This window comes from Delphinapterus leucas, chromosome 11, assembly GCF_059928025.1.
Source record: "Delphinapterus leucas isolate spDelLeu-1000000601 "Yukka" chromosome 11, BTC_Dleu_Yukka2, whole genome shotgun sequence".
Classification (NCBI taxonomy): Eukaryota; Metazoa; Chordata; class Mammalia; order Artiodactyla; family Monodontidae; genus Delphinapterus; species Delphinapterus leucas.
This window is the reverse complement of record NC_143139.1, coordinates 96,750,688-96,776,299: the sequence shown is the minus strand read 5'-3', so window position 1 is coordinate 96,776,299 and position 25,612 is coordinate 96,750,688. Positions and strand designations below refer to the sequence as shown.

At 46.9% G+C, this 25,612-nt stretch overlaps 1 protein-coding gene across 1 annotated transcript in view; it reads left to right on the top strand.

The window, feature by feature from the left end:
• SCUBE1 (signal peptide, CUB domain and EGF like domain containing 1) overlaps positions 1–25,612 on the top strand; it is a 195,611-nt gene that overhangs the window by 36,934 nt on the left and 133,065 nt on the right. Inside the window, exon 8 of the mRNA XM_089921601.1 lies at positions 23,951–24,050. Coding sequence (XP_089777727.1) covers positions 23,951–24,050 — 100 coding nt within the window. The remainder of the gene's footprint in view (positions 1–23,950; positions 24,051–25,612) is intronic.

Here is a 25,612-nt window from a genome sequence, read left to right as displayed (position 1 = left end):
TCTAGAATATTTCTTCAAACTTATAAGATCGGAAGAGTTCAAATTTATAAAATTTACAGATTTCCAATCCTGCATTTTTTTCATATTGCCCATTTCTAATACTGTGGTCATACTTTTCCTAATACTTACTATTAGCTAAATATCTAACCTGGTCTCATGCTCACTAAGTGCCCTCATATATACCTTCTGGTTCCTGTTTTAGATCGACTTTGTGAGGTAATGTAGGTATACCCATTGCGCAGATGAAGAAACTGAGGCACAGAGAAACAAAATGACTTGTCCAATGCCAGGAAGTCCGTAGGGATTTGAAGTCAAACCTCCCGGCTTGAGATCTGCCTCCCTTGTGGGAAAGCAACCCCGCTTTTCTCTTCTAAATAATCAAGTTCACATTTGCTGAGGTCTGCTTCTGTGCTCACTCAGGGGACTCAGGAAGGAATTGGACACACTCCTTTTCTTGAGGAAGCTCACAGCCTAATGGGCCAGAGAGACACTAAGGAAATAAACAGGGGGCTTCCAATAGAGATGACAGATTCAAGAGCTGCATCAACTTTTTCCCTCCCCAAACCCTGTTAAAAATATAGCAAAGGGATTTTCGAAAGCCAGAAACCAAAGAGAATGGAAAGGATGGGGGAGGAGACAGCAACAACTACTTTCAGGTGAGGAAGCTGAATGCTAAGCTGGTGGTGAGGCACGTTAAGACCAACTGGACTTCATGATGAATCCCCAGAGGGCTTGGGGCCCGGGCAGTGCCAGGAAGTGAGTGGGGCTCGGCTAAAATGAGGAAGAGGACTCGTCGGTCATCTGTTCAAGGAATAGTTCATAAAACAGAGTCTTCTCCTCAATTCCAGGCCACCAAGGACAAGCCTCCACAACCACTCCTTGGCAGAAGCCTGGGCTTTACACGCTTGTTATGGGGGTGGGGCTGGGGGGGGTGGGTAGGACAGAGGCCCTCTGGACAGGTATATACAGGATTTGGAGAATCCTCTCATTTTCCCACCCATGTCCTAGAGCACTAGCAGCCTGGCCCTCACTCTCCAAGCAAGAGATTGGGAGAGACTTCTCTGGGGAATTTGACCAGACCAAGAGGAAAAGTCTTTAGATACAGGTACTAACATTTCCCAAACTAAATATCCCAGACACATGACTCAGAGAAGCTCACATCACCAGATCCCACCCACACACTCAGGAAGACCAGCCAGCTCCTAGTCCCACAGGCAGACAACCAAAGATAATCAGATGTGGAAGGAGAGCAAGGCACATGAACAGTGAAGACAGACAACAAACAGAGAAAAGCAACTTGGAAGAAATAGAGACTATTTGAGGGGAGAAAAACTTGGATAAAAAAGCTACCAGTGACATTCTTTGAGAAAGAAGAGAAGAAGATACGGTATCCATGAAACAAGAACAGGACACTACCAAAAAATGAACATTCAGAGAATTTAAAAAGAGCTCTTGGACAGTCTCTTCAGCAACTGGTGGTGGGAAAGCTGCACAGCCACATGTAAATCACTGAAGTTAGAACACACCCTCACACCACACACAAAAGTAAACTCAAAATGGCTTAAAGACTTAAATATAAGACGTGACACCATAAAACTCCTAGAAGAGAACATAGGCAAAACATTCTCTGACATAAATCGTACCGATGGTTTCTTAGGTCAGTCTCCCAAGGCAATAGAAATAAAAGCAAGAATAAACAAATGGGCCCTAATCAAACTTACAAGCTTTTGCACAGCAAAGGAAACCACAAACAAAATGAAAAGACAACTGGAATTGGAGAGAAAATATTTGCATACAATGTGACTGACAAGGGATTAATTTCCAAAATATACAAACAGCTCATTCAACTCAATATCAAAAAAACAAACAACCCACCCAAAAAATGGATGGGCAGAAGACCTAAATAGACATTTCTCCAAAGTATACATACAGATGGCCAATAGGCACATAAAAAGATGTTCAATACTGCTAATTATTAGAAAAATGCAAATCAGACCCACAACGAGGTATCACCTCACACCGGCCAGAACGGCCATCATTAAAAAGTCTACAATTAAAAATGCTGGAGGCAGGCTTCCCTGGTGGCGCAGTGGTTGAGAGTACACCTGTCGATGCAGGGGACACGGGTTCGTGCCCCAGTCCAGGAAGACCCCACATGCCGCGGAGTGGCTGGGCCCATGAGCCATGGTCGCTGAGCCTGCGCGTCCGGAGCCTGTGCTCCGCAACGGGAGAGGCCACAACAGTGAGAGGCCCACATACCGCAAAAAAAAAAAAAAAAAAAAAAATGCTGGAGAGGGTGTGGAGTAAAGGGAACCCTCCTACACTGTTGGTGGGACTGTAAATTGGTGCAGCCACTATGTAAAACAGCATGGAGGCTCCTCAAAAAACTAAAACTAGAGTTGCTATATGATCCAGCAATCCCACTCCTGGGCATATATCTGGAGAAAACTGTAATTCGAAAAGATACATGCACCCAATATTCATAGCAGCACTATTTACAATAACCAAGACATGGAAGCAACCTAAATGTCCATCAACAGATGAATGGATAAAGAAGATGTGGTATATGTATACAATGAAATACTACTCAGCCATAAAAAAGAACGGAATAATGCCATTTGCAGCAACATGGATGGACGTAGAGATTATACTAAGTGAAGTAAGTCAGAAAGAGAAAGACAAATACCATATGATATCACTTATATGTGGAATCTAAAATATGACACAAATGAACTTGTTGATGAAACAGACTCACATACATAGAAAACAAACTTATGGTTACCAAAGGGGAGAGGGAGTGGGGGGTGGATAAATTAGGAGTTTGGGATTAGCAGATCTAAAGTACTATACATAAAATAGATAAACAACAAGGTCCTATTGTATGGTACAGGGAACTATATTCAATATCCTGTAATAAACCATAAAGGAAAAGAATATGTATTCTACATATATGTATAACTGAATCACTTTGCTGTACACTGGAAACTAATACAACATTGTAAATCAACGATACTTCAATTTAAAAAAGAGCTCTTGAAAATTAAAATATAGCAGAGATTTAAACACTCAAGGAGAAGAGGTGGATTATAAATTTGAAGAAATATTCTAGAAAGTAGAGCAAAAGAACAAATATGCAGCCAGTATAGGAGTTGTGATGGTTCATTTCATGTGTCAACTTGAGTGGATCACAGGGTGCCCAATATTTGGCTAAACATTATTTCTGTGTCTGTGAGGGTGTTTCCAAGATGAGATTAGTATTTGAATCCGTAGACTGAGTAAAGCACATTGCTCTTCCCAATGGGGGTGGGTCTCATCTAATCCCCTGAGGGCCTGAATAGAACAAAAAGGTGGAGGAAGGGAGAATTTGCTCTCTCTGCTTAACTGCTGGAGCTGAGTTATCAATCTTCTCCCGTCCTTGGACTGGAACTTACACCGTCAGCCTCTGGAGCTACATCACTGGCTTTCCTGGGTCTCCAACTTGCGGACAGTAGATTGTGCAACTTAGCCTCTATAATTTCATGAGTATAAATAGATAGATGGATAGATAGACAGACAGACATAGAACCAATAAGATGTACAGATATAGATATAGATGCAGAACCAATAGGATATAGAGAAAGAGATAAAATAAAGATAGATCCCCTTGGTTCTCTCTCTGGAGAACCCTGACTAACACAAGAGGAAAAAAAGTGCAGGAGTCCAAGAAGAATGACATCCAATTAACAGAAGATCCAGAAACAGACCAGAGAAAATGGTGGGAAGGAACTCATCAACATTTCGGAGAATTTTTTTAAACAAAAGGGTCTAAATGTATAGATTACAAGGACCCACTAAGTAACCCCCTGGGCAAAGCATGAAAAGAGACTCATACTAGGGCACATCGTCATGAAACTTGAGATGCCTGGACAAACAGAAGATCCCACAAGCATACAAGGTAAGGAAGAGGGTCACACATGAGGGTCCAAGATAGCTTTAGACTTCTCGACAACACCAGCAGCGAGCAGGCACAGGAGCAATGCCTGTGAGATGCAGAAGGAGAAGTATTCCTGGTGGTCCAGTGGTAAAGAATCTGCCTTCCAATGCAAGGGACGCAGGTTCGATCCCTTGTCGTGGAACTAAGATCCCACATGCCACAGGGCAACTAAGCCTGCGCGCCACAACTGCTGAGCTCGTGCGCCTCAGTGGGAGAGCCTGCATGCCACAAACTACAGGGCCCATGCACTCTGGAGCCCACGCGCCACAACTAGGTAGAAAAAACCCACAGGCGACAACTAGAGAGAAGACTGCGCGGTGCAATGAAGAGCCCGCATGCCTCAATGAAGATCTCACGTGCCGCAACTAAGACCCACACAGCCAAAAAAGAAAAAGAAAAAGAAAGAAGTATTCCCAAGCTAGATGTCTTTACCCAGACAAGCTATCAATCCAACATGAGGATAAAGTGAAACTATTTGTAGACATGCAAAGTCTTGAAACATTTACAGTCCATCCTCATTTTTCACGGACTCCTTGTTTGCAAATTCAGCTACTCACTAAAATGTATCTGCAACCTCAACATCGATACTTGTGGTGCATTTATGGTCATTCGCAGACATGCACAGAGTAGCAAAAAAATTGGGGCTCTGACTCAGCACTCCACTGTAAACGTGTCCTTTTTGCAATCTACTTAGCGCCACATTTCTCACTTTTTGTGCTTTTTGTTGGTGGTTTCGCTGTTTAAAGTGGTTCCAAGCAGAGTGCCTAAGGGTTGTCTGGTGTTCCCAAGTGCAAGAAACCTGGGAGGTGCCCTTATGGAGGAAATCCGTGTGTCAGATGAGCTTCGTTCAGGCATGAGTCACAGGGCTGCTGGCCGTGAGTTCAATGTTAGTGAATGAGCAACATATTAAATATGGTGTCTTTAAACAGAAAATACAAATAAAGCACCCAGAAAGCAAGGTTAGGTGTTGATCAGTTGATGAAAATGCTGTGGGAGTTCCCTGGTGGTCTAGTGGTTAGGATTCCGGGCTTTCGCTGCCACGGCCTGAGTTCAATCCCTGGTCGGGGAGCTGAGATCCCGCAAATCGTATGGGATGCTATGACCACAGACTCGCAGGAACCTAACCTCGTATTTCCCCTGGGAGCAATCGCTCAGTATTGTCTAATTCAGTGTTTGCAGTGACTTCATAGAGTGTAACTCCCTCGAATAATGAGAACGGACTGTACTTTCCTTATACTCTTTCCCAGGACATTACTTGTCAGGATACTTCACCAGAATACAGGGGTAAATCAAGAAAGAGGAAAGGGACTTCCCTGGTGGTCCAGTGGTTAAGACTCCATGCTGCCACTACAGGGGGCACAGGTTCAATCCCTGGTTGGAGAACTAAGATCCCATATGCCATGCAGTGAGGCCAAAGAGATAAATTGTTTAAAAAAAAAAAAAAGAAGAAAATATAGGATACAGGAAACTGGAAGAGGCAAGGTGAATCCCCAGGACTGCAGCCTGGCCCCAGGCCTGGGGAGCTACAGCTCACCAAGCCCAGGCTCCAGGAGTGGAGAAGGCCTGGTGCATCCGACAGTCCTGTGAGGCAAGTTCCGGACTGAATTAGCAACAGCTGCATAGAAAACTAAGCAAAGGAGGGCTTCCCTGGTGGCGCAGTGGTTGAGACTCTGCCTGACAATGCAGGGGACACGGGTTCGAGCCCTGGTCTGGGAAGATCCCACATGCCACGGAGCAACTAGGCCCGTGAGCCACAACTACTGAGCCTGCGCGTCTGGAGCCTGTGCTCCGCAACAAGAGAGGCCGTGATAATGAGAGGCCCACGCACCGCAATGAAGAGTGGTCCCCTGCTTGCCGCAACTAGAGAAAGCTCTCGCACAGAAACGAAGACCCAACACAGCTAAAAATTAATTAATTAATTATTTTTTTTAAAAAAACTAAGCAAAGGAGAAGCAACACAATTATTAGTTGGGATGGGGTACCACTGAGCCTCAAAGATTGTCACAGGTATGGCCTTTGCTTCATCTTAACACTTGTGAGCATGTGCTCTATTGAGCCCTGTTTGAAGCAAGCTAAATTACATGAATGAATTCATTTTTAAAATTTTTTAATTTTTATACAATTTTTAAAGGTTTACTCCATTTACAGTTTTATTACAAAATATTTGCTGTATTCCTCATGTTGTACAATACATTCCTGTAGCCTCTCTTACACCCAATAGTTTGTACCTCCCACTCTCCACCCCTACGTTGCCCCTCCCCCCCACACTGGTAACCACTAGTTTGTTCTCTATATCTGTGAGTCTGCTTCTTTGTTATACTCACCAGTTTGTTGTATTTTTTAGATTCCACATGTAAGTGATATACAGTATTTGTCTTTCTCTGCCTGACTTATTTCACTTAACATAATACCCTCCAAGTCCTTCCATGTTGCTGCAAAACACAAAATTGTGTTCTTTTTTATGGCTGCGTAATACTTCACTGTGTGGGTGTGTGAGTGTGTGTGTACACACACCACATCTTCTTTATCCACTCATCTGTTGATGGACACTTAGGCTGCTTCCATGTCTTGGCAATTGTAAATGATGCTGCTATGAACACTGGGGTGCATGTATCTTTTCGAATTCGTGTTTTTGGTTTTTTCGGATATATACCCTGCAGTGCAATTGCTGGGTCATATGGTAGTTCTATTTTTAGTTTTTTGAGAAACCTCCATGCTGTTTTCCACAGTGGCTGCACCAACTTACATTCCCACCAACACTGTACGAAGTTTCCCTTTTCTCCACCGCCTCACCAACCTCTGTTATTTGTGTTCTATTTGATGATGGCTGTTCTGACAGGTGTGAGGTGACATCTCACTGTGGTTTTGATTTGCTTTTCCCTAATGATTAGTGATGTTGAGCCTCTTTTCATGTGCCTGTTGGCCACCTGCATCTCCTCTTTGGAAAATTGTCTATTCCGTTCTTCTGCCCACTTTTTAATCGGGTGAACTAACTCATTTAAAGCTCCAGCCCAGCAAGACCTGGTGGATGGCTATCAACCAGGAGGCTGGGTAACTTGTCTAGGATCACACAGCTAGTAAGTGGTGGAAGGAAGATTGGAACCCGGGCAGACGGCTCCAGAGTCCATGCTCTTAATTACTGAAAACAAAGGTGGCCAGCGTTCTAAGACTATACGCAGAGGTCTGAGGACATGGGAAGGTGTGTGTAGTGGGGGTGAGGTGGGGAACGGCGAACTCCTCGCCTTCCAGAATAAGTCAGCCGATAAAGCTGACAACTACAGAAATCAAGATGCAGTTCCAAAGGCAGGGCGGTAAAAACCAAAATAATTAGTTAAAGGAGGTGAAAGAGTTGCCTCTGGGAAGGGTCTATGGGAAGAGTGGGGGAGAGCGGCAGGAAACTGCGGTTTTTCTCAACAAACCTTGTAGAACTATTTGCCCATATAAGTCTGATCAAAATAAAAGCTAAAAATAAAGAAAAGAAATAAACAACATCCCCCTGATCCTAGACAGAGCCTGCCAGCCAGTGCTGCCAGGGCAGGGCCTGGGCAGGGAGTCTTGTTTCCCCTGTGACTCTGCCTTTGACCTGGTAGACACCCCCCGGCCCTCTACCATCACCAGGGCCATTTCCGCCGGGTGAGTTATGGCCCCGGATCGGCTGAAGGTTCCTGCTGAGACCCCATCTGCATCAACCCTCCAGCTCATTCAGGGGCTGCTGGTATTGACATCTCATCTCAGAACCACGCTTCCTGAAAGAAGTCAGGCTGCCAAGGGCTGTCACTACACACACTTTAAATGACACAGACACAGGCTGACACACGGGCTCTCCAGAGACACCCCCAGCACCTGAGGTCACAGGGACAAAGTAGAATCCATCCGGGAGGTTGCCTCAGGCATGCGGAAAACCTCTATCGCATCACATGCCCCCAGCCCAGCCCAGATGGGGCTCCCTGCCCCTTTCTCCTGATGCTCCAACACTGACTCATAGCTGTGGGTGGCAGCTTTACTGAAGATTCCCAGCTGGCAGCCCCCTGATCAATGAGGGTGAGTATTAGACGCCTGCTGCATCCCCACCTCTTCTTCTAAGTGTCAAACTCAACAACCAAAGGTGCTGCTGGCCACACAATTCCCTTCCTCCAGGGAATTTCAGACCCTAAAGGAACACTTTTGTTCCCTCGGGGCTGTGACAACCACGTTTTCAGCTAATCTGTCCCTTAGCCCCTGTCGGCCCAAGGGGACACTCAGCCAATGGAATTAATGCTTCTAGCCTCTTTCACAGGGCTCTTATGAGGGCCAAATGAATCACGCAGGTTGGGGTATTTTGGGAAACAGAAGGGTGAGAAATCCAAAAAATATTTTGAGAAACGTAAGCAATCAGCCCTCTAGGATGTTAGAATAGATGATTACGTCCTGGATTAAATAGAAGAGCAGGCACGGATGAAACGGAACGGCGGGAGGGAAACTTTCTCATGTAAGAGAATTTAAGATATGATAAAGTTGTCTTGAGCAGACAAAGAACAATGGAAGAGGTAGCACCTAAAAAGTCAGTTTAGCTGTATTCTTCCCATCTTTCACGGATGCTGGCAACAAAAATGGTTTATAAAGCAAAGCAAATCTTAGGAAGACTGGCCAAAAATATAAATGAATATTGACCAGCTCTCTGGAGGAATGGGATGATTGCAAGCTTTTAAAATTTGGGGGTATGTTTTTAAAAGGAGAGGGGAAAGGATTGGACTATATAAAGACAAAAAACTCTTCTGTACCACAGAAAAAGTTAGCAGGGAGAAAAATGAACCAACAAAGGGTTAATAACAGTAATCTGTTGGGGGGGAAAGAACTATACTCACTGGTAAGGAAGGCCTTAAACCAACAGGGTTTTCATTTTCTTTTATTTTTTGGGAACTTGACAGAATGATACCAAATTTCATCTGGAAAAATAAACACATGAGACCAGCCAGGGAAATTCTAAGGAAAAACAAAAGTAATGAAGGAGAGCTGGCTTTACCAGATGTTAAAACGTATTATGAAAGTACAATAATTTTTTAAGCTTAGTACTAGAAAAGAAGTCGACACTCAATCCAGCCCAGAGTACAGAAATCTGTGGGAATTCAGCACATGGGGGAAAAAAGGAGGCATTTCATATCAGAGGGAAGAGACCTATTAATCAAAGCAGGGCATTGAGATAACTGGGTAGTCACCCATCTGGAAAAAATAAAATTGAATCCCTACCTCACCCCTTATACCAAAATAAATTCCAGATGGATCCAAGATTTAAACAAAAAATATTGAACCATAAAAATTCTAAAAGAAAACATAAGTGAAGTTATTTATAATCTTGGAAAGGAAAGCTCTTTCTAAGCAGGATACCCAGAAGCCATAATAAAATTCATTTGAGGAAACAAATGAGTGAGAAATCCAAAGAGATGAGGAATAATCCCTCTTTGATATTAGAATCCATGATTAATGGAGAGCAGAGAAACACTTTTTCCTATACAAAATAACTCAAACCATAATGACAGTGTCTTCTCCAACGAATGAATGTTGAATAAATGTGAGACCATGTGAGGAAAAATACAAGCTTAAATCCATTTCCATATACTGAAGAATAAATTGTTTATAAAGCAAATCAAATCCTAGAAAGACTGACCAAAAATATAAGTAATATTGACCAAGTCTCTGGAGGAATGAGAACCTTCCAGGCTTTAAAATGATTGAGGAAATCAAAAAAGAAAGGAGAACTGATTCAACTGTTTTAAAAAATATGTCTTCTGTACCCCCCAAAAATCAGAGTTTAAAAAATATGACTTACATACAATTTTTAAATGTCTAGGTGAAAAAAAAGTATAAGCAAAGTCATGACAGAAACCAAACAGGCTCATACAAGTGAGAAAAAGACTTAAAACTATCAGAAAAATAGGCAAAAGCTGTATATGAAAAAGAAATTCACAGAAAAAAGAATTTAAAATGAACAATAACTATATGAAAAATTTCAACCTCGCTCATAATTTAAGGAATGTAAGTAAAAGCAACAAAATACCCTTTTTTTACCTATCAAACCGGCCAAAATTTTAAAGTTTGAAAATGCCTAAGTTTATAGAGAAATAGTCATTCTCAAACACTGTTAGTGGGAGTATAAAATGATCTACTCCATTCCTTTTCGTGGCTGTATAATACTCTATGTGTGGATGTTGAAAAGTTTAGTTAACAAGTCACCATTTACAGACATTTAGAGTTGCTGGTTCTTTTTTCTTACGGTTTTAGGTATAAAAATCAGTACCGTGGTGAACATCTTTGTACATACATCTTTGCATACATACGTGAATATATTTGTAGGAGTAATTCTAGGCAATGGGATTGCTCATTGAATGGACCTTTGCATTAAAAGTTTTGATAGATATGGCCAAACTCTTGGCCTTCCCACGAGGTTACAGCAATTCACACTCTGATCAATTTGTGTGTGTCCCTGTACCTTTTCCAGCAGCAAAATTATAATAGTAATATTGTTTTGTTAAGGATATTTTTTTTTAAAAAAAAAGAAAGATGAGGAACAGGGCAGGAATGGACAGGAATTAACAAATTGTGGTACAAAAGTTTAAAATGTTTCTTAGTTCTGCCTTTGCCATTTACCTGCCATATCCCTTCCCCACTCTGAGCCTCAGTTTCCCCATCTGCAAAATAAGAGGAATAAAATGAATTGACCCTGGGGCTTCCCTGGTGGCGCAGTGGTTATGAATCCGCCTGCCAGTGCAGGGGACACGGGTTCAAGCCCTGGTCCGGGAAGATCCCACATGCCGCGGAGCAACTAAGCCCGTGCGCCACAACTACTGAGCCTGTGCTCTACAGCCCACGAGCGACAACTACTGAGCCCGTGTGCCACAACTACTGAAGCCCGCGTGCCTAGAGCCCGTGCTCCGCAACAAGAGAAGCCACCGCAATGAGAAGCCCGCGCACCGCAACGAAGAGTAGCCCCCGCTCGCCGCAGCTAGAGAAAGCCCACACGCAGCAACGAAGACCCAACGCAGCCAAAAATAAATTAATTAATTTTTTAAAAAATGAATTGACCCTTCTTCAACCTACTCACCTAATAACAAAGAGTGAATGGGTCCTACCTGTGAGTGTCTGGGTGGCAGCAGCAGGTGAGAGGCCATCCCTGCCCACCCTTCCCTCCCACACACCAGAGACACAGATATATCAGGGGCTCCAGCATGGCCCAGCCCAGGCAGACAAGACTGGGTCTCATTCCCCGACCGTGGCTGAGGAAGGTTGGGAAGCCAGTTTCTACTCTGTTGGAGCAGTCATTGTTTTTCTGCCAGGATGCAGAAAGCTGGACCTCAGGGCTGCCTTTCCTGGTGTCTTAGGTGTGGGCCATTGACTTGATCACAGCCCTTGCTCAAAGACCATCAGTAGCTCCCCACTGCCTGCAGGAGTAAAGCTAGGCCTCTTACTGCGTCTGGCCTTGAGGCTCCAGATTCTGGCTCCACCTCCCTCTATGGTCTGGCCAGACACATGGTCTCCGCTTCCCAAACCGAGCCCTGAATATACACCCTATCTGGGGACTTTCCCTCCTCCTGTGCTTTGTTCACCTGCAAAGTTCCCCCATCCATCTCTAATGACTTCCTTTGCACAATTGTTTTGCCATAATCTGCAGTGTGTAATCCAAGGGCATCGGGTCCACAGGGAAATTCCACAAGCCTTTATCACAGCTTTCTGGCTTGATGAATCTCAGGAAAAAAAGCATGCATATTCCAAACAGTGCATAGTATAATTAAGATCAAGACTGGGTATGTTTACACATACGGAAAAAAGACTGGGAGGAACCTACACCATAATGCTCTTGTCTCCAGTACCTTCATCAGGGTAACATGGATGGCGAAGGTGATGATGACAGCTTACACAGACTGGGTGCTCACGCCACGTCAAGCAGCACCCTAAACCTTTAACAGGTCCTTCTTTATTCATTTTTATATTTTTCAAGGTCTCCACAATTGACATGTATGCCTTTTATAGTCAGAAAAACAACTGCTGTTTCTTAGCTCATTAGAGTTAAGTCATAATAGATAGAGAATTATTTCCATACAGTTGAATTATTTTCATCCATTCAGGACTCAGATGGATGAGGTCAGAACCCCACCATCCCCTTCCCCATGGCCCCCTCCTCTGCTGCTCACTACCCCCACCCCTGCAGTCTCCCAGGAAACTGCGCCCTCTAAGTGCCCATGGCCAGAGGCACCAAGCTAGAACCCCTCCCCTGGCCTGTTCAAGTTTCCATGGCTACCTGGCGGCAGGTGGTGGTTAAGAGTCTAGACCCTGGAAATCAGACCAGCCCTGACCCTGCTCTATGCACCCCCCGTGTGAACTTGGCCCACTTGACTCCTTCCTCTGTGCCTGTGTCCCGGTTGTAAAGTGGCCATCATAGTAGTACCACCTCCTTTGTGAACGAGAATGAAATGGGATGAGGGCAGAAGAGTGCCTAACCCAAGGTCTGGCACACAGTAGGCGCTCACTACATAGGTGCTCTGGTCGTACTAATTATTACTATTTGTCACTAATTTGTTGGGGCTGCCCAAAGGCAGCAGACAGGCAGTCCCCTCAAATAAGTACTTATTTAGGAGCCCTCTGAACAGAGGCCTAGAAAACCATAATCTTGAGGATAAGTAGTCTCCACGAGCTGGGCAAAGTCTGACACCGCTGTGTGTGGCGTCGTGGCGGGGAGGATCCGGCGCAGAGAAGAGTTTAAGCCTCGGACAATGGGCGCCGTCTGAACTAACCAGGGCCGCTTCTTTGAGTCGTGAGAAGAGCTATTTTCTTGTTTAAAGCCTTAAAGAGCTATTAGGTTGGGCAAATCACTGGTAGAACAGCTGGAAACTTAAGTAGCAATTTAAACAGCCCATTGCTCTTCCAGCCGGGAGTGGAATGCGAGCCGCCGGCCGGCCAGTCTCCGGCCCTACATTGTCTGAACTAAGAGGATTGAGCCGGGACCTCTCCGCAGGCTCTGAATGCGGCCCTGAGCTTTATTTAGCAAATCCACAATTTCTACCCCACCCCCTCCTCTTCTTTTTTTTTTTTAAGTGAGCAGACCGAACTCTAATTTTCCCTTTTCTCTCCCAAGCCCGTTGAATCGGCCCATTCTTTCATTATCTGGAACTAATGAAGGCCTTGCAGAGTCCCCGCCCGGGAATAGGCCTGTATGTAAAACATGTTTCATTGATCAACTTCAAAAAGTCTTCGGCGGGGTAGGGGGTGACGGGGGAGGGTCTCCCGGCCGCTTGGCAGGGGAGGGGGCGGCGCGGAAGCTGAGTGACAGCGCGGGAGGAGGGGCCGCGCAGAAAGTGTTTCTGTCCCCGTGATCCGTGTGTTTGTTTTGTGGCCGGCGATTCTGCCGGCGCCGGGGCGCCCGAAGCCCCACCGTTCACCCACAGTGGACTTGGAAAGGAGGGCTGGGTTGCTTTAAATGTTTTATTTTATTTTTTCTTAATCTCCCCACAAATAAAAATTGGGGCCAACCAAGCAGAGCTCTGGCCCTAGAGCAGTGCCCCCAGGGAAGTGTGGCCACTGGCTTTAAGCTTCCCTTAACATCCGTTCCAGCAACATCCCAAGGCCCTGAGAGCCGGTGGCGGGGTTGGGGGGACGGGACGTGGTGGAGGCTTGGCACCCAGACAGGATCAGGCGTGTCGGGCCCACCCGGGTGGGAGCGGACAGTCTGAGCAGGAAGGCACCACAGCCCAAGGACAGTTGCAGCCCTTCCTTCAACAGATACTTAGTGAGCACCTACTACGTGCCAGGCGCCTCTACTGATTGATTTTATTTTTAAGGGTTTTTTTTTTTTTAATTGCAAAAGCAGTGAATGCCAATTGCAAAACAACTCCACGACACATGATGGACACACAGGAAGAAGTAAAAGTTCCCAGTGGCACTTCTCAATCCCACTCCCTGGAGGAAACTGCTGTTCACATTTGGATGTCACTTTTTGAGACTTTAAAAGTACACACACAAACAGAAAGGGGTTTTTAGTTGCTGTGCTTTTGCAAACGCAGGATCACAGATCTTGTTTTAAAACGTGCTTTTGTCACAATGTAGCTGGAACATTTTTTTCTGAGATGCTCTTGAATGGCTGCATATCACTATTCTGTTGTGTTTGTTCCGTAATTTACTCCACCCTTCCCCTACTGAAAGGCATTTGGGTTGTTTTCAAGTTTTCCTTGTTACTAATGATTGTATCCTGAGCATCCTTGAATAGCTATCTCCATCCATGAGCAAATATTTCTGCAGAGATTCCTGGATGGGCAATTGTTGATCAAAGGTAGTTTTGCATTTTATTTTGTTTTTCCTTTTTATACAATACATGGAGTGATGTGCATAATATGCACTGATCTTTATTCAGCTCAATACATTTGACACAGGTATATATCTCTGTAGTCCCACCCAGACCAAAATATAGAACATTTCCAGCACCCCCAGCATGCTCCCGTGTGTGCCCTCCCACTCAATCCCCCACCCTAGAGGTAAGGAAAGAGCATTCAAAATTTGACGGAGAAGCCTTCCGTAAGCTCAGCTCCAACTTACCTCCCACGATAGTGTCCAAGGCTATCTCCCGACAGCCTCTCCAGCACGGGTGTTACTGATCTTTGTCTGTTTTTGCCAATCCCATCGACCTAGTTGGCCCCTTTGATAGGAGTGAAGCTACACTTTTTTTTTTTTTTTTTTTTTTTGTCTGGAAATACTCTGTCCTTTAGGAGTTCCTCCTCTGTCAATTGCCTATTCACACCCTTTGCCCATTTACTCTAGTCCATTAAGAATTCATTCTCTTGGCCACAAGGAGCTTGGGATTGGTCTGAGCCCCTTCCCCTCCCTACACCCCGCTTCTGAACTCCTCAATTCACCTCTCCAAGCCTCGGTTTTGCCATCTGTAAAATGAGGATAGTCACGCCTTCCTGGCAAGGGTGTTTTGTGAATGAAGCAAGGTTGTGAACAGCTGGCTGGTTTTAAGAACTAAGTGAATGGTACCCACAGAAAGCGTGACCAACCCTAGTCCTCATTGCATTCTCCCAGCTCTTTCTCCTGTTTCAAAGGGGAGCCCCTGGAATTGGATTTCTGTTACCTAAGGCAAGGGAGGAGCAGGTATTAGAGGCTCTGGGGTCCACAGTGGTGAGGCCCCCAAGGTTTACTTGAAACCAGTTTTTTCAAATCCTTGGGATCATAAAGGGTCTAGGCTGTTTCTCAAAGAGTGTTGCAAAGAATCTTAACAGTTGCTGCATGATTAATATAAAGGAGGTGAGGGAATGTGATCAAATCAGTGTGGGGCACACTGGGCCAAGCAAAGACATGGGACGGCTCTGCTGCAGGATCTCCCAGAGACTTCAATATGCTAAGAGCTGGGACAACTCTCCAAGAGGATGGGGTGTATGTACAGTGAGGTAGTTCCCAAGTGGATTTGACCCTGGACTCCCAGAGTAGCAGGCTTTTGCTCTCAGAGAAAGCCACCTGCAGAGAAGACTCTGGGTGGGGTGAAACAAATGCCGTAACCCTATTCACAGCATCCCACCCAGGCCAGAGGGATCTTTCTAGAACACAAATCTGCCATGTCATTCCCTTGCCTTGAACCCTCCCGTGGTGCCCCACCGCCTCCAGGATAAACTCATAGCCTGGGCAACCTGACTGGCCTCCCTCTGCTCCACACCTTTGCCTCCAGTCCCACCAAGCTAGTTGCAGTTTCCTCTGCTTCCCAGGATGTTTTGCCCCTGTTCCTCTATTTGGAATGCCCTTTGTGTGCCAGCCACCTGTTGAACTCCTGTTCATCCTACAAAACCCTACTTACCTCTTCTGTGAAATTTTACCCTCACACATGCCCTAGCCTCACCCAACCAGACCTTGATGTCTACCCCCCTCTTATCTTAAAATAGCACCTTGTACAGATCTCAGATGTCTCTCTGAGAAGTAACTATCTACTCGCTTCTATTGCCGACTAGACTCTAAGCTCCTGCTACATAGAAGCTGTGCCCGGAATAGCACTCGGCATATAATGGGTGCTTTGTAAATGTTTGTCGAATGCCTGAGAGCATGTCGCTCTAACACAATGTCACCCAAACAAAAGCAGTGGTTTGATGGTAATTAAAGGACTTTCTTCTCACTGAGTTCTATGGGATTGATTATTCAGGACCAGAATCCCAAAGAGGAAGTTAACGCCCAGTCATTGGTTTGGCAGGGAAAGCACTGCCAAAAATGCCACTGTCTCTTAAGCTCAGGTGAGGTGGCATCCTTCAGCAAGTCCTTCCTGGGTACACCATGATGGCAGAGAACAGCATCGCTTCCCCTAACCCCCATGCCCTTGGAGGGTGGCATTCTTCTTGCTCTTCTAGGCCTAGTGTCAATGTCACCTCCTCCAAGAAGCCCTCCTGGAGACACACAGGAGGTTCTCAGCAGACTTTTCCTTTATTCTTCCTTCTCTCCTAGAGCAGACATCTGCTGTGCCTGCAATCTGGTTAGGGCATCTCCTTTGGAAACTCCCCAACCTCTCGTAGCCTACAGTCTAGTAGGTTCATCAGACCAGGCATCCCAACCACCTCAGCCAAGGCGGGCACACCACCCTAGCTTGACCCATGGGACTCACTCCTGGGAGCGTGAACCTTGACTCAGGGACAGAGACTCATGGAAGCTGATTCATCCTGGACTTGGAGAGCATAGCCCCAGCTCCTGCTACCTGAATCTCGAAGCTGCCTTGGTCCTGTTTCTTCTGAGGCTGTGTTTTAGCTTGTCCTTTCTTTTTTCCAGTAAGGTAGCCACCTCTTTCCAATAGAGCTTGTGTGGTTTAAGCTATCCAGAGCCCCTTTCTGTCCCAACCAACAAACTCTAAGCCATGCTCCTCATTCTGCCAAGCTGGCACTCCCTACACTTTGCTCTATATATGTTTCTTGACCCTTACTTTATCCTAAAGTTTATATCAGTTTTTTGTTGTTGTTGTTGTATTTTGCGGTACGTGGGCCTCTCACTGTTGTGGCCTCTCCCGTTGTGGAGCACAGGCTCCGGACGTGCAGACTCAGTGGTCATGGCTCACGGGCCCAGCTGCTCCACGGCATGTGGGATCCCCCCGGACCGGGGCACGAACCCATGTTCCCTGCATCGGCAGGTGGACTCTCAACCACCGCGCCACCAGGGAAGCCCGAGAGCTTCTTATTCTCATTTTACATACGGGGAAGCTGAAACTCAGAGAGACTGAGGAACTTCCCTGAGGACACACAGCTGGTTACATAGTTGTGTCCACTCACGTCTAAAAGCAGCTTGTGTGGCCGGTTGCAGGAGACTTGCAGTACAGCAAAGAGGAACAAGGGTGGATATGAGAGGCAGGGCCCTCTGGCTGGAATCTTGGCTGCTTCCTGCGGAATTCGTGTGCCAGGGTCTCCCTCTCCAGCCTGAACTTGTCATGAGCAGGGGCCAGGTCTCTTCCTGTGTCCCTAGTGTCCAGCGCCAGGAGTCATTGCTTAGTAAATTTTTTCTTCCTTTCTTTTTGTTTTGTTTGTGTTTTTTTGTTGTTGTTTTGTTTGTGTGTTTGTTTGGGCCATGCCACGTGACTTGCGGGATCTTAGTTCCCTAACCAGGGATCGAACCCAGGCCCTCAACAGTGAGAGTGTGGAGTCCTAACCCCTGGACCACCAAGGAGTCCCCAGTAAATTTCTTTCTAACGGAAATAACTCCTCCTCTGTCCCTTTTGGGCAATAGCACGGCAACTAAATAACTCTTATCCTTTCTCTAACAATTTAGGTGGGACCAAGGCAAGTCTACAGCAGGGGGTACTTTCTTTTCTTGGACTCAGGTTCTCCACCTACAAAACAGAGGTTATGAGACATGTGACCTCAGCCTTTGAGGATGAAACAAAATGATGGGTGTGAATGAGTCTGGGAAAGTCCTGCACAAATGCCCATTATCAATAACGCCCCACTTTGCCCAGGGAGGCTAGCTATCAAAGAGCATTGCTGACCTTGGGGCAGAGCCAGAGAGCCTAAACTCCCTGGTCAAGCTCTTTCTCTCTCAGGCCAGTGTCCCTCACTCCCCCAACAGTCCTAGAAGATAAGGGTGTCAGGCAAGAAAACCACAATGGCTCATTGTGCGTGGGAGCTGCGTCCGTCTGCAGCCTGGCGTGGGTGGCTGTGCGGAGACCTTTATCATGGTGACACAGGCTCTTCTTCCTTTGTGTTGGGGACATTCTTGGAGTTGAACTAGACTAGGCCTAGGTCCAGAGAAGGGCTGGCATGTTCCACTGAAATGGCAAACTGGGTCAAGTCCCCAGAGGATGGGAAAGCCCTGGGTCTCTGGGCCAAGAGCCCTTGACTTCTTTCGGGATCCTGGGAGACCCTCTCTGGGATGTCGCTGACCAGCATCATCGCCTCCTGACTGTCTGTTATCTCTGCCACCAATTAGCCCATGAGAAAATGTGTGAGGGGATTCCAGGCAAATGTCTCCACTGCCATGCCTATTTTCAGTGCCTGCCCTGCCAGACCACTTGCTGGGCACTGAGAACAGAAGGGAGGGAAGAGAACTAGTGACCCCCTAATTCATTCACAGAGCCCCCGCTCTGTACCTAGTATTAAGGCTCGCGCCCTGTCTGCAGCCATGAATCCCTTGCCTGGTTTCCTGATGGTTCTGCCTCCTTGGAGGACTGTGCTGGGCTTAGGTTTTTAGAGATGCTTGCAGCTCAGGCAGGTGGCCTCCGTGGGCAGTGTCACTGGGAAGAATGTCAGGTAGTGACCCTAAAGGGCTGAGGAGATTGAGGAGATGGAGAGGGGTCCACAGGTTCAAGAGATACGTAAGAGGTGAAGTTGATAGTACACGGTAACACCTTTCTGAGAAGCAATTTGGCAATAGGTATAAGAAGACAAAAACTGTTGGTTCCCTTCTACCCCGTTACTCCACCTCCATGGATTTATTGCAAAGCAATGATCAGAGAAGCAAGCAAAGGTTTAGGTACAAGGATGTTCCACTCAGTGCCGTTTATAACAGCAAAAAATTAGAATCAGCTTAGACTGGTTAAATAAATTATGTTGAAACTCTGCAATGGAATACTACATAGCTTATTAAAAAGCCAATCCTAAAAGAAGATGTAATTCTTATTAATTTGAATGAGATGAGAGAAGGCAGGTTGCAGAGCTGAATGTGTTGAATAAAACTTGAAAAGTATGCTGAACAAAAGAAGTCAGACAAAAGAGTACGTCATTAGGCGTGATTCCATTCATATAAAGTTTTAGAATAGGAAAAATTAATCCATAGTCAGAGACATCAGACCAGTGATTGCCTGAGCTGGAGCGGGGTTTGGGGCAATTGATAAGAATGGCAAGTGGAAATTTGGGGAGTGCTGTAAATGTTCCCTACCTTGATTTGTGGTGGAAATTACACAGTTGTGTGCACTTGTCAAAACTCATTCAATGGTCCAGCAACTGTGGAAAACAGTATGGCAGTTTCTCAAAAAATTAAACATAGAATTACAATATGATTCAGCAATTCCACTTATAGGTATACAGTCCAAAGAGTTGAAGTTAGGGCCTCGAACCCATAATTCTATACTGATGTCACAGCAGCATTATTCACAATAGTCAAAAGTGGAAACCCAAATGTCCATCCACAGATGAATAGATAAACAAAATGTGATCTATACATGGAATAGAATATCATTCAGCCTTATATAGGAATAAAACTGTGATACATATTACAACAGGGGGTGAACTTTGAAAAAATTATGCTAAGTGAAATAAGCTAGACACAAAAGGACCAATATTGTATAATCCCACTTATATGAGGTACCAAATCCATAGAGACAGAAAGTATGAATGGTGGTTCCCAGGGGCTGGGGAGAGGGGAGAATTGGGAGTTAAGAGTTTAATGGGTACAAAGTTACAGTTGGGGATGATGAAAGCATTCTGGAGATGGATGGTGGTGATGGATGTACAACAATGTGAATGGACTTAATGTCACTGAACTGCACACTTGAAAATGGCTAAAATGGTAAATTTTATGTTATGTGTATTTTACCACTAACAAAACTTTTTTAAAAACTCAATGAACCATGCGCTTAAAATGGTGCATTTTGTTGTATGTAAAGTATGCCTCTATAAAAATAATTAAAGGAAAATTTAAGAACAAACATAGAGGTCAGAAAAATGTGCTGTATGTGTAATATGATCTTAATTTTATAAATAAAATTAAAATTTTTAATTTTAAATTAAAAAGATAAAATTCTGTGTGTATGCTCATAGAAAAAAGGCTGGAAGGAAATACAGCAGAAAGCTAATTGTCACCCTTTCAGGATTTTTTTTCTGTATTGAGCAGATATGACTTTTCAAATTGGAAAAGATGTTAATTTTTGTCTAAGGCGTTCTTGCACAAATCAGCATTTGCAGGGCATGTGGTGAGGGCACACTCGGGCCTGCATTTGGGGCACACGCCCCGCATTCCTACCCGCCCCCCCACCTCCATGTGCCCATGATGCTTGTTAAGTCATCCTGGTGCAGGGGACTTGGAATAAGCTCCATTGTAGCTTAAAAAAAAAAAAAAAAGATTCTAAGAGCTTTTGGAGATCAGGTCCACTCCATGACTCTCTAAGACAGACTTCCAACCACTCTCCCACACCCCCCTTCCCATCTTGGCACCTTTGATATTCAGGTCCTGATACAGGTACCAGCTCTGGGAGATCGTGGCTGATCACCCTCATCTGCGTGGCCCCCGCACCCCACCATCAGCTGGTCCTACCGCCCTCTTTAGTTCTCTGCACTGCCTTTTTCACCACCTTAGGCTCTTCTTTCTTGTTTCTTATTGTCTGCGCCCTTGAATGGGCTGTGAGCTCCCCGAAGGCAGAGAATGTCTGGCCTACTCACTGCTGTATCCCCAACACCTAGAACAGAGTCTGGCATGAAGAAGTTGCTCAGTAAACATCCTCTGAATGAACGAACTGCCTGGCTGCTATGGGTGGCAATGCCCACTCTGTGCCCAGCACTATACACGTGTGATCTTATGAGATTCGCATGGCTACTCTGTGAGGCAGGCATGCTTAGCTCAACTTTACGGGTGAAGATACTGAGTCACAGAGAGGGGCAGTGGCTTGCCCAAGGCCACAAAACAGGTAAGTAGCCGAGCATGGATTTAGGTCCTGATTTGCTAAGCCTCTGTTCTGTCCCTCTACCCCATCGTTGAACACCTAAAACTACAGGACAGAGGGAGGATCAGGGAAGCCTGGACAGGGAATCAAGAGCACACAGCTGCTCTCATCCTGACTCTGATTGGCTGGGTGACCAAGGGTAATACTTCCCATTCATTCATTCATTCCTGGCTCTGCTGTATGACCTTTGGCAAGTCACTTAACCGCTCTGTGTTACGTTCCACACCTGTAAATGAGGATAGTGACACCTACCTCATGGGGTGGTTGTGAGATTTCATGAATTAATATATGTAGTGTTTAGAACAAGGCCTGGCACACCTATTTGTAAATGGTGTCATATCATGGAGACACCCCCCAACCCTGTGCTTTGATTAAGCAGGACGATTTTGTTTGTAAGAGACAGAAGCCAGCACAACCGTCTTAAGAGCAGAAGGGATCACGCAGCCAGCCTTGAACACTGTCAGGTGTCTCCTTTCCCCTCCCCTCCTTTTGTCTTCCCTCTCTCTCTTCTCTTTCCTTCCCCATATCTTCACTCTGCTTCTCTCTGACTGATCCATTCTCTCAGGCCAGCTGTCCACGCCATGGTAGAACCACAGCGACAGGCAACTCTGACATCCATCCTTACTGCCCCATGCCCACATAGGAAAGTAGACACACCCCACCAGCCCCACTTAGAGAATCTCAGGGAAGACATCTGATTGTCTTGGCTTAGTCACATGCCCTTGCCTGGACCAACTTTATGGCCAGGGGCATGAAATACAATGAATGGCCAAGCCAGAGCCACCTGTTCACCACTGAAGCCTTGGGTTGAGGTCTGGAAGGGAGACTCGGTGACCAGGAAGTCTAACTAACCTTCACACCGCAACATCTGACCTAAGTGAAAGACAGATCTACTAACCAAAAGATCTACTAAGTTCCAGGTTTCAAAGCTGAACCAGTGCCCCTGGTGGGGGGGATCACGCAGGATCAAGGGCCCCAGGTCACCCATTCTGGGCACCTGAGGATGGCAGTCCTGCTGGCTGGCCCAGCTTCCCCTCGGGGCAGAGGATGGAGGTGTCCAGGAGAAAGTGGGCAGCTGGATTCACTCCCCAAGGCCCTGAGCAGGAGGTGGGCTGTGAGGACAGAGCTCCTGAGCCTTGAGTGTGGTCTGCCAGGCACAGGGATGGCGAAGGGCATTGTGAGAGAAGCGAACGGCGTGAGCTGTGGCTCAGAGGTGTGAGGCAGCGTGGAGCAGAGGGGATTCGTGGGGCTCGACCAGGCAGAGGGTGGACCCATCTCCCACGGTCTCGAGTGGACTTTGTCCTGTAGGCAGCAAGGACGGGAGAGGTCATGTCTGTCTTTGAGCACCGACTCCAGCTACCCTGGTGGGTATGGGTTTGAGCCTCTGTGGAGTCATGTGGGTGAGAGCTGGTGTCATCTCAACCAAGTCAGTGGCCCAGGGAATGGAGAGGAGAGCTTATGTGGCATTAACACGGCTTGGTGGGTGGGTAGGGGAGCGGGGCGAGATGCCAGCCCCAAGGCAGGGGGCCCTCAGAGGAGCAGACTTGGGCAGAAGGAGCTGAGGCCCCAGTCGGTGAGTTTGAGGTGCCTGAGGGGCTCCGGTGGACGCGTCCATGGGGCAGCAGACCTGCGGGGCTGTGCTGAGGCTTCCGCCTCTGTGAAGCTGGCATGTCTCCAGGATTCACTTGCAGCTTTTGCTGTGGATGTGTCTATGGCCTTGCTGCTTGAGTCAGTTCCATACATACACCCCTGAGGGGATGGGCAGGGGTACGTGCGTGTGTCACGTCCTTCCCGCTTCCCACTTCTACACAGCCCCTCCCAGTATCCCAGAGTGAAGTATTGCCATCCTAGATGGGTTGTGGGGGGGGGGTGGACCTGTTAGAAAGATGGAGAGCATAAAACTGGGTAGTACCTCAAATCAACCATATGAATTGCGAACTGTTAAAATTTGGCCACTATGTAAAAACCACTTTTCTCAATATCAAAACCAAAAAAGTAACACTTTGTGCATTACAGGGAGGAGCGCCCTAACTCCCTTCAAGTGGGTTTTATTAGCCGTAATGGCTTGGAGCATGTCTTTGGGAGTCGCACAGACCTGGGTTCGGATCCCACGTCTGCCACTGGCTGGCTCTGTGGTCCCAGCAAGTGGCCTGTGAGTCTCCGTTTTTTCAGGTGTAAGGTGGGGGTGGTAGCAGTTTCTACCTCTCGGGATAAATGATGTAACGCACAGGATGTCTGAGCACAGTGTTGGGTACAGAGGGACACTCCATACGTGGTACCTGTTGTTATAACTGGGGAAAGAGGCAGACGGTAGGTCAGAATACCCTGAGTGCTGAATCTCAGGAGGGTCATTTCAGAGGAGTCTGGAACGTGAGCTGGAGGTGTCCAGGGCTCCTGGGGACTGAGACCCTCATTTGACAAGTAGGGACTTGAACCAAGGAACCTGACCTGTGGGGCCCATGGTCACCCAGCGATCACACACACACACAAAAAAACTAGCCTTGGAGGTCTTTGTGAGCAAACACGAGGCGGCATTATTATGAAGGTTCATTTTTAATAAGAGAGGATGACAGAAGCATCTAAAATCATCAAGATCAAGGCTTCACATCCCTGTAATGACATTTCATGCCTGCAGAGAACTTTATTTTCTCAAAGAACTTTCTGTTTTTAAAGAACAACTGTCTTTAATCAAGAGAATTCTTCCTGAAGAAATTTTTAAAAAGTAAGTTCTTCTTATGCTGAAGACTGGGGTCAGCAGGCTGGAGTCGGGGTGGCAGAGGCTGTGTGCCTGGAAGGAACAGAAGCGCTCCTTTCCTCCTCTCCCCTCTGCTGCTCCTCAGACCTCTGCGAGGTGTCAGCAGGGGGACCCAAAGGGCCCCGGAGGACAGTGGTCCTGCTGGCCAACTCAGAGGCACAGAGGATGGAGGTGCCCAGGAGAGAGTGGGCAGCTGGATTCATTCCCCAAGGTCGCATCAAATAGCCAAAGAATCTTTACCACTCCCTGGAATAATACGAATTCTCAGTTAAGTGATGTCTGTCTTGCTTCTTTGTCCGTTCATTCATTTTGTGTTTTTTTTTGGGGGGGGGGGTAGGAGTTTATTAATTAATTTATTTATTTTTGCTGTGTTGGGTCTTCGTTTCCGTGCGAGGGTTTTCTCTAGTTGTGGCGAGCGGGGGCCCCTCTTCATCGCAGCGCGCGGGCCTCTCACTATCGCGGCCTCTCTTGTTGCGGAGCACAGGCTCCAGACGCGCAGGCTCAGCAGCCATGGCTCACGGGCCCAGTCGCTCCGCGGCATGTGGGATCCTCCCAGAGCAGGGCTCGAACCCGTGTCCCCTGCATTGACAGGCAGACTCCCAACCACTGCGCCACCAAGGAAGCCCGTTCATTCATTTATTCAACAATTATTTCTTAGGCCCCAGCTGGGAGCTGTGACTCCAGACGTGGATCAGCTGTGAGCCCCACTTTCGGGAACCCCCAGTCTGGGAAGAAACGATGTGAAACCCAGGGTGAGCTGGACTCTGATGGGGAAGCCCCAGGGTCTGTCGGAGCCCAGGGGAGACCCTACACCCTGCCTGGAGGCAGGGGTGGGCAGAAGAGGAGGGGTGAGCCTCGTGAAGAAGGGAAGTAAGGGCGATCCTGGCAGAGGGAGGCACGTGGGCAAAGGCTTGGAGGTGTGAAAGCAAGATGTCTGTGAGGCCATTTTTGCCAGTGGTTTGTCAAGGAGAGGACTGCTGGGGAGGGCAAAGGGTGTCCCACAAAATGTTCACGGGTTGTTTGGAAAGTGATGGGGAGCCATGGAATGTTCCCTCCCAAAGTGACTGTCTGATTCATGCGTGGGCCTCCACTTGCTTAGCTCAGTTTCCAGAGGCTGCGAGACATCCCTGGCTGGAGTCCAGACAAACGGGATCTCACCCCACCAGCCCATCCTGGCTGCACAGACACCACAGTCTCAGTGAGCAGCTGTCCTCCATGCCACCATCACCCACGTGCAGCACTTAACAGTTTGTGAGATGCTTTGAGGATATCCACTCCTAGGCCCCCACCTTCTCTCCCTCACACCTTGCACGTGGTTTTGTCCATTTCGGAAATCTACTCATACTTGGTGCCCAATTCTAGGGTCATGTGCCCTGGGAGGCCTTCCTGACCACCCCTGGGGCAGAAATGACCACCTCTTTCTCTGCCACCTCCTTCAGTGCATACCTGGGGGGCTTCTGAGTGTGTGTCTCCAGCCCCCTCCTCCTCTGCTCCCTGAGTCCTAAGCCCAGACCATGCATGATCTCCTCCTGGAAGGAACCACTTTTTCTCTGCACGCCCTGAAGGGGCAGGCTAGGGACTGGACTTGGTGTGAGTGAGTGAGAACTGCCTCTGGGATCTGGGGGGTCACAGTCTAAAAGGCCACCACCCTGCTTCCATTTCCTCCTTGATCTGGGGGGACAGAGCCTGGAAGAAGAATCCCCTGCTACCGTCAAGCTTGGGAGGCACCTGGCCAGGGGTGAGAGGC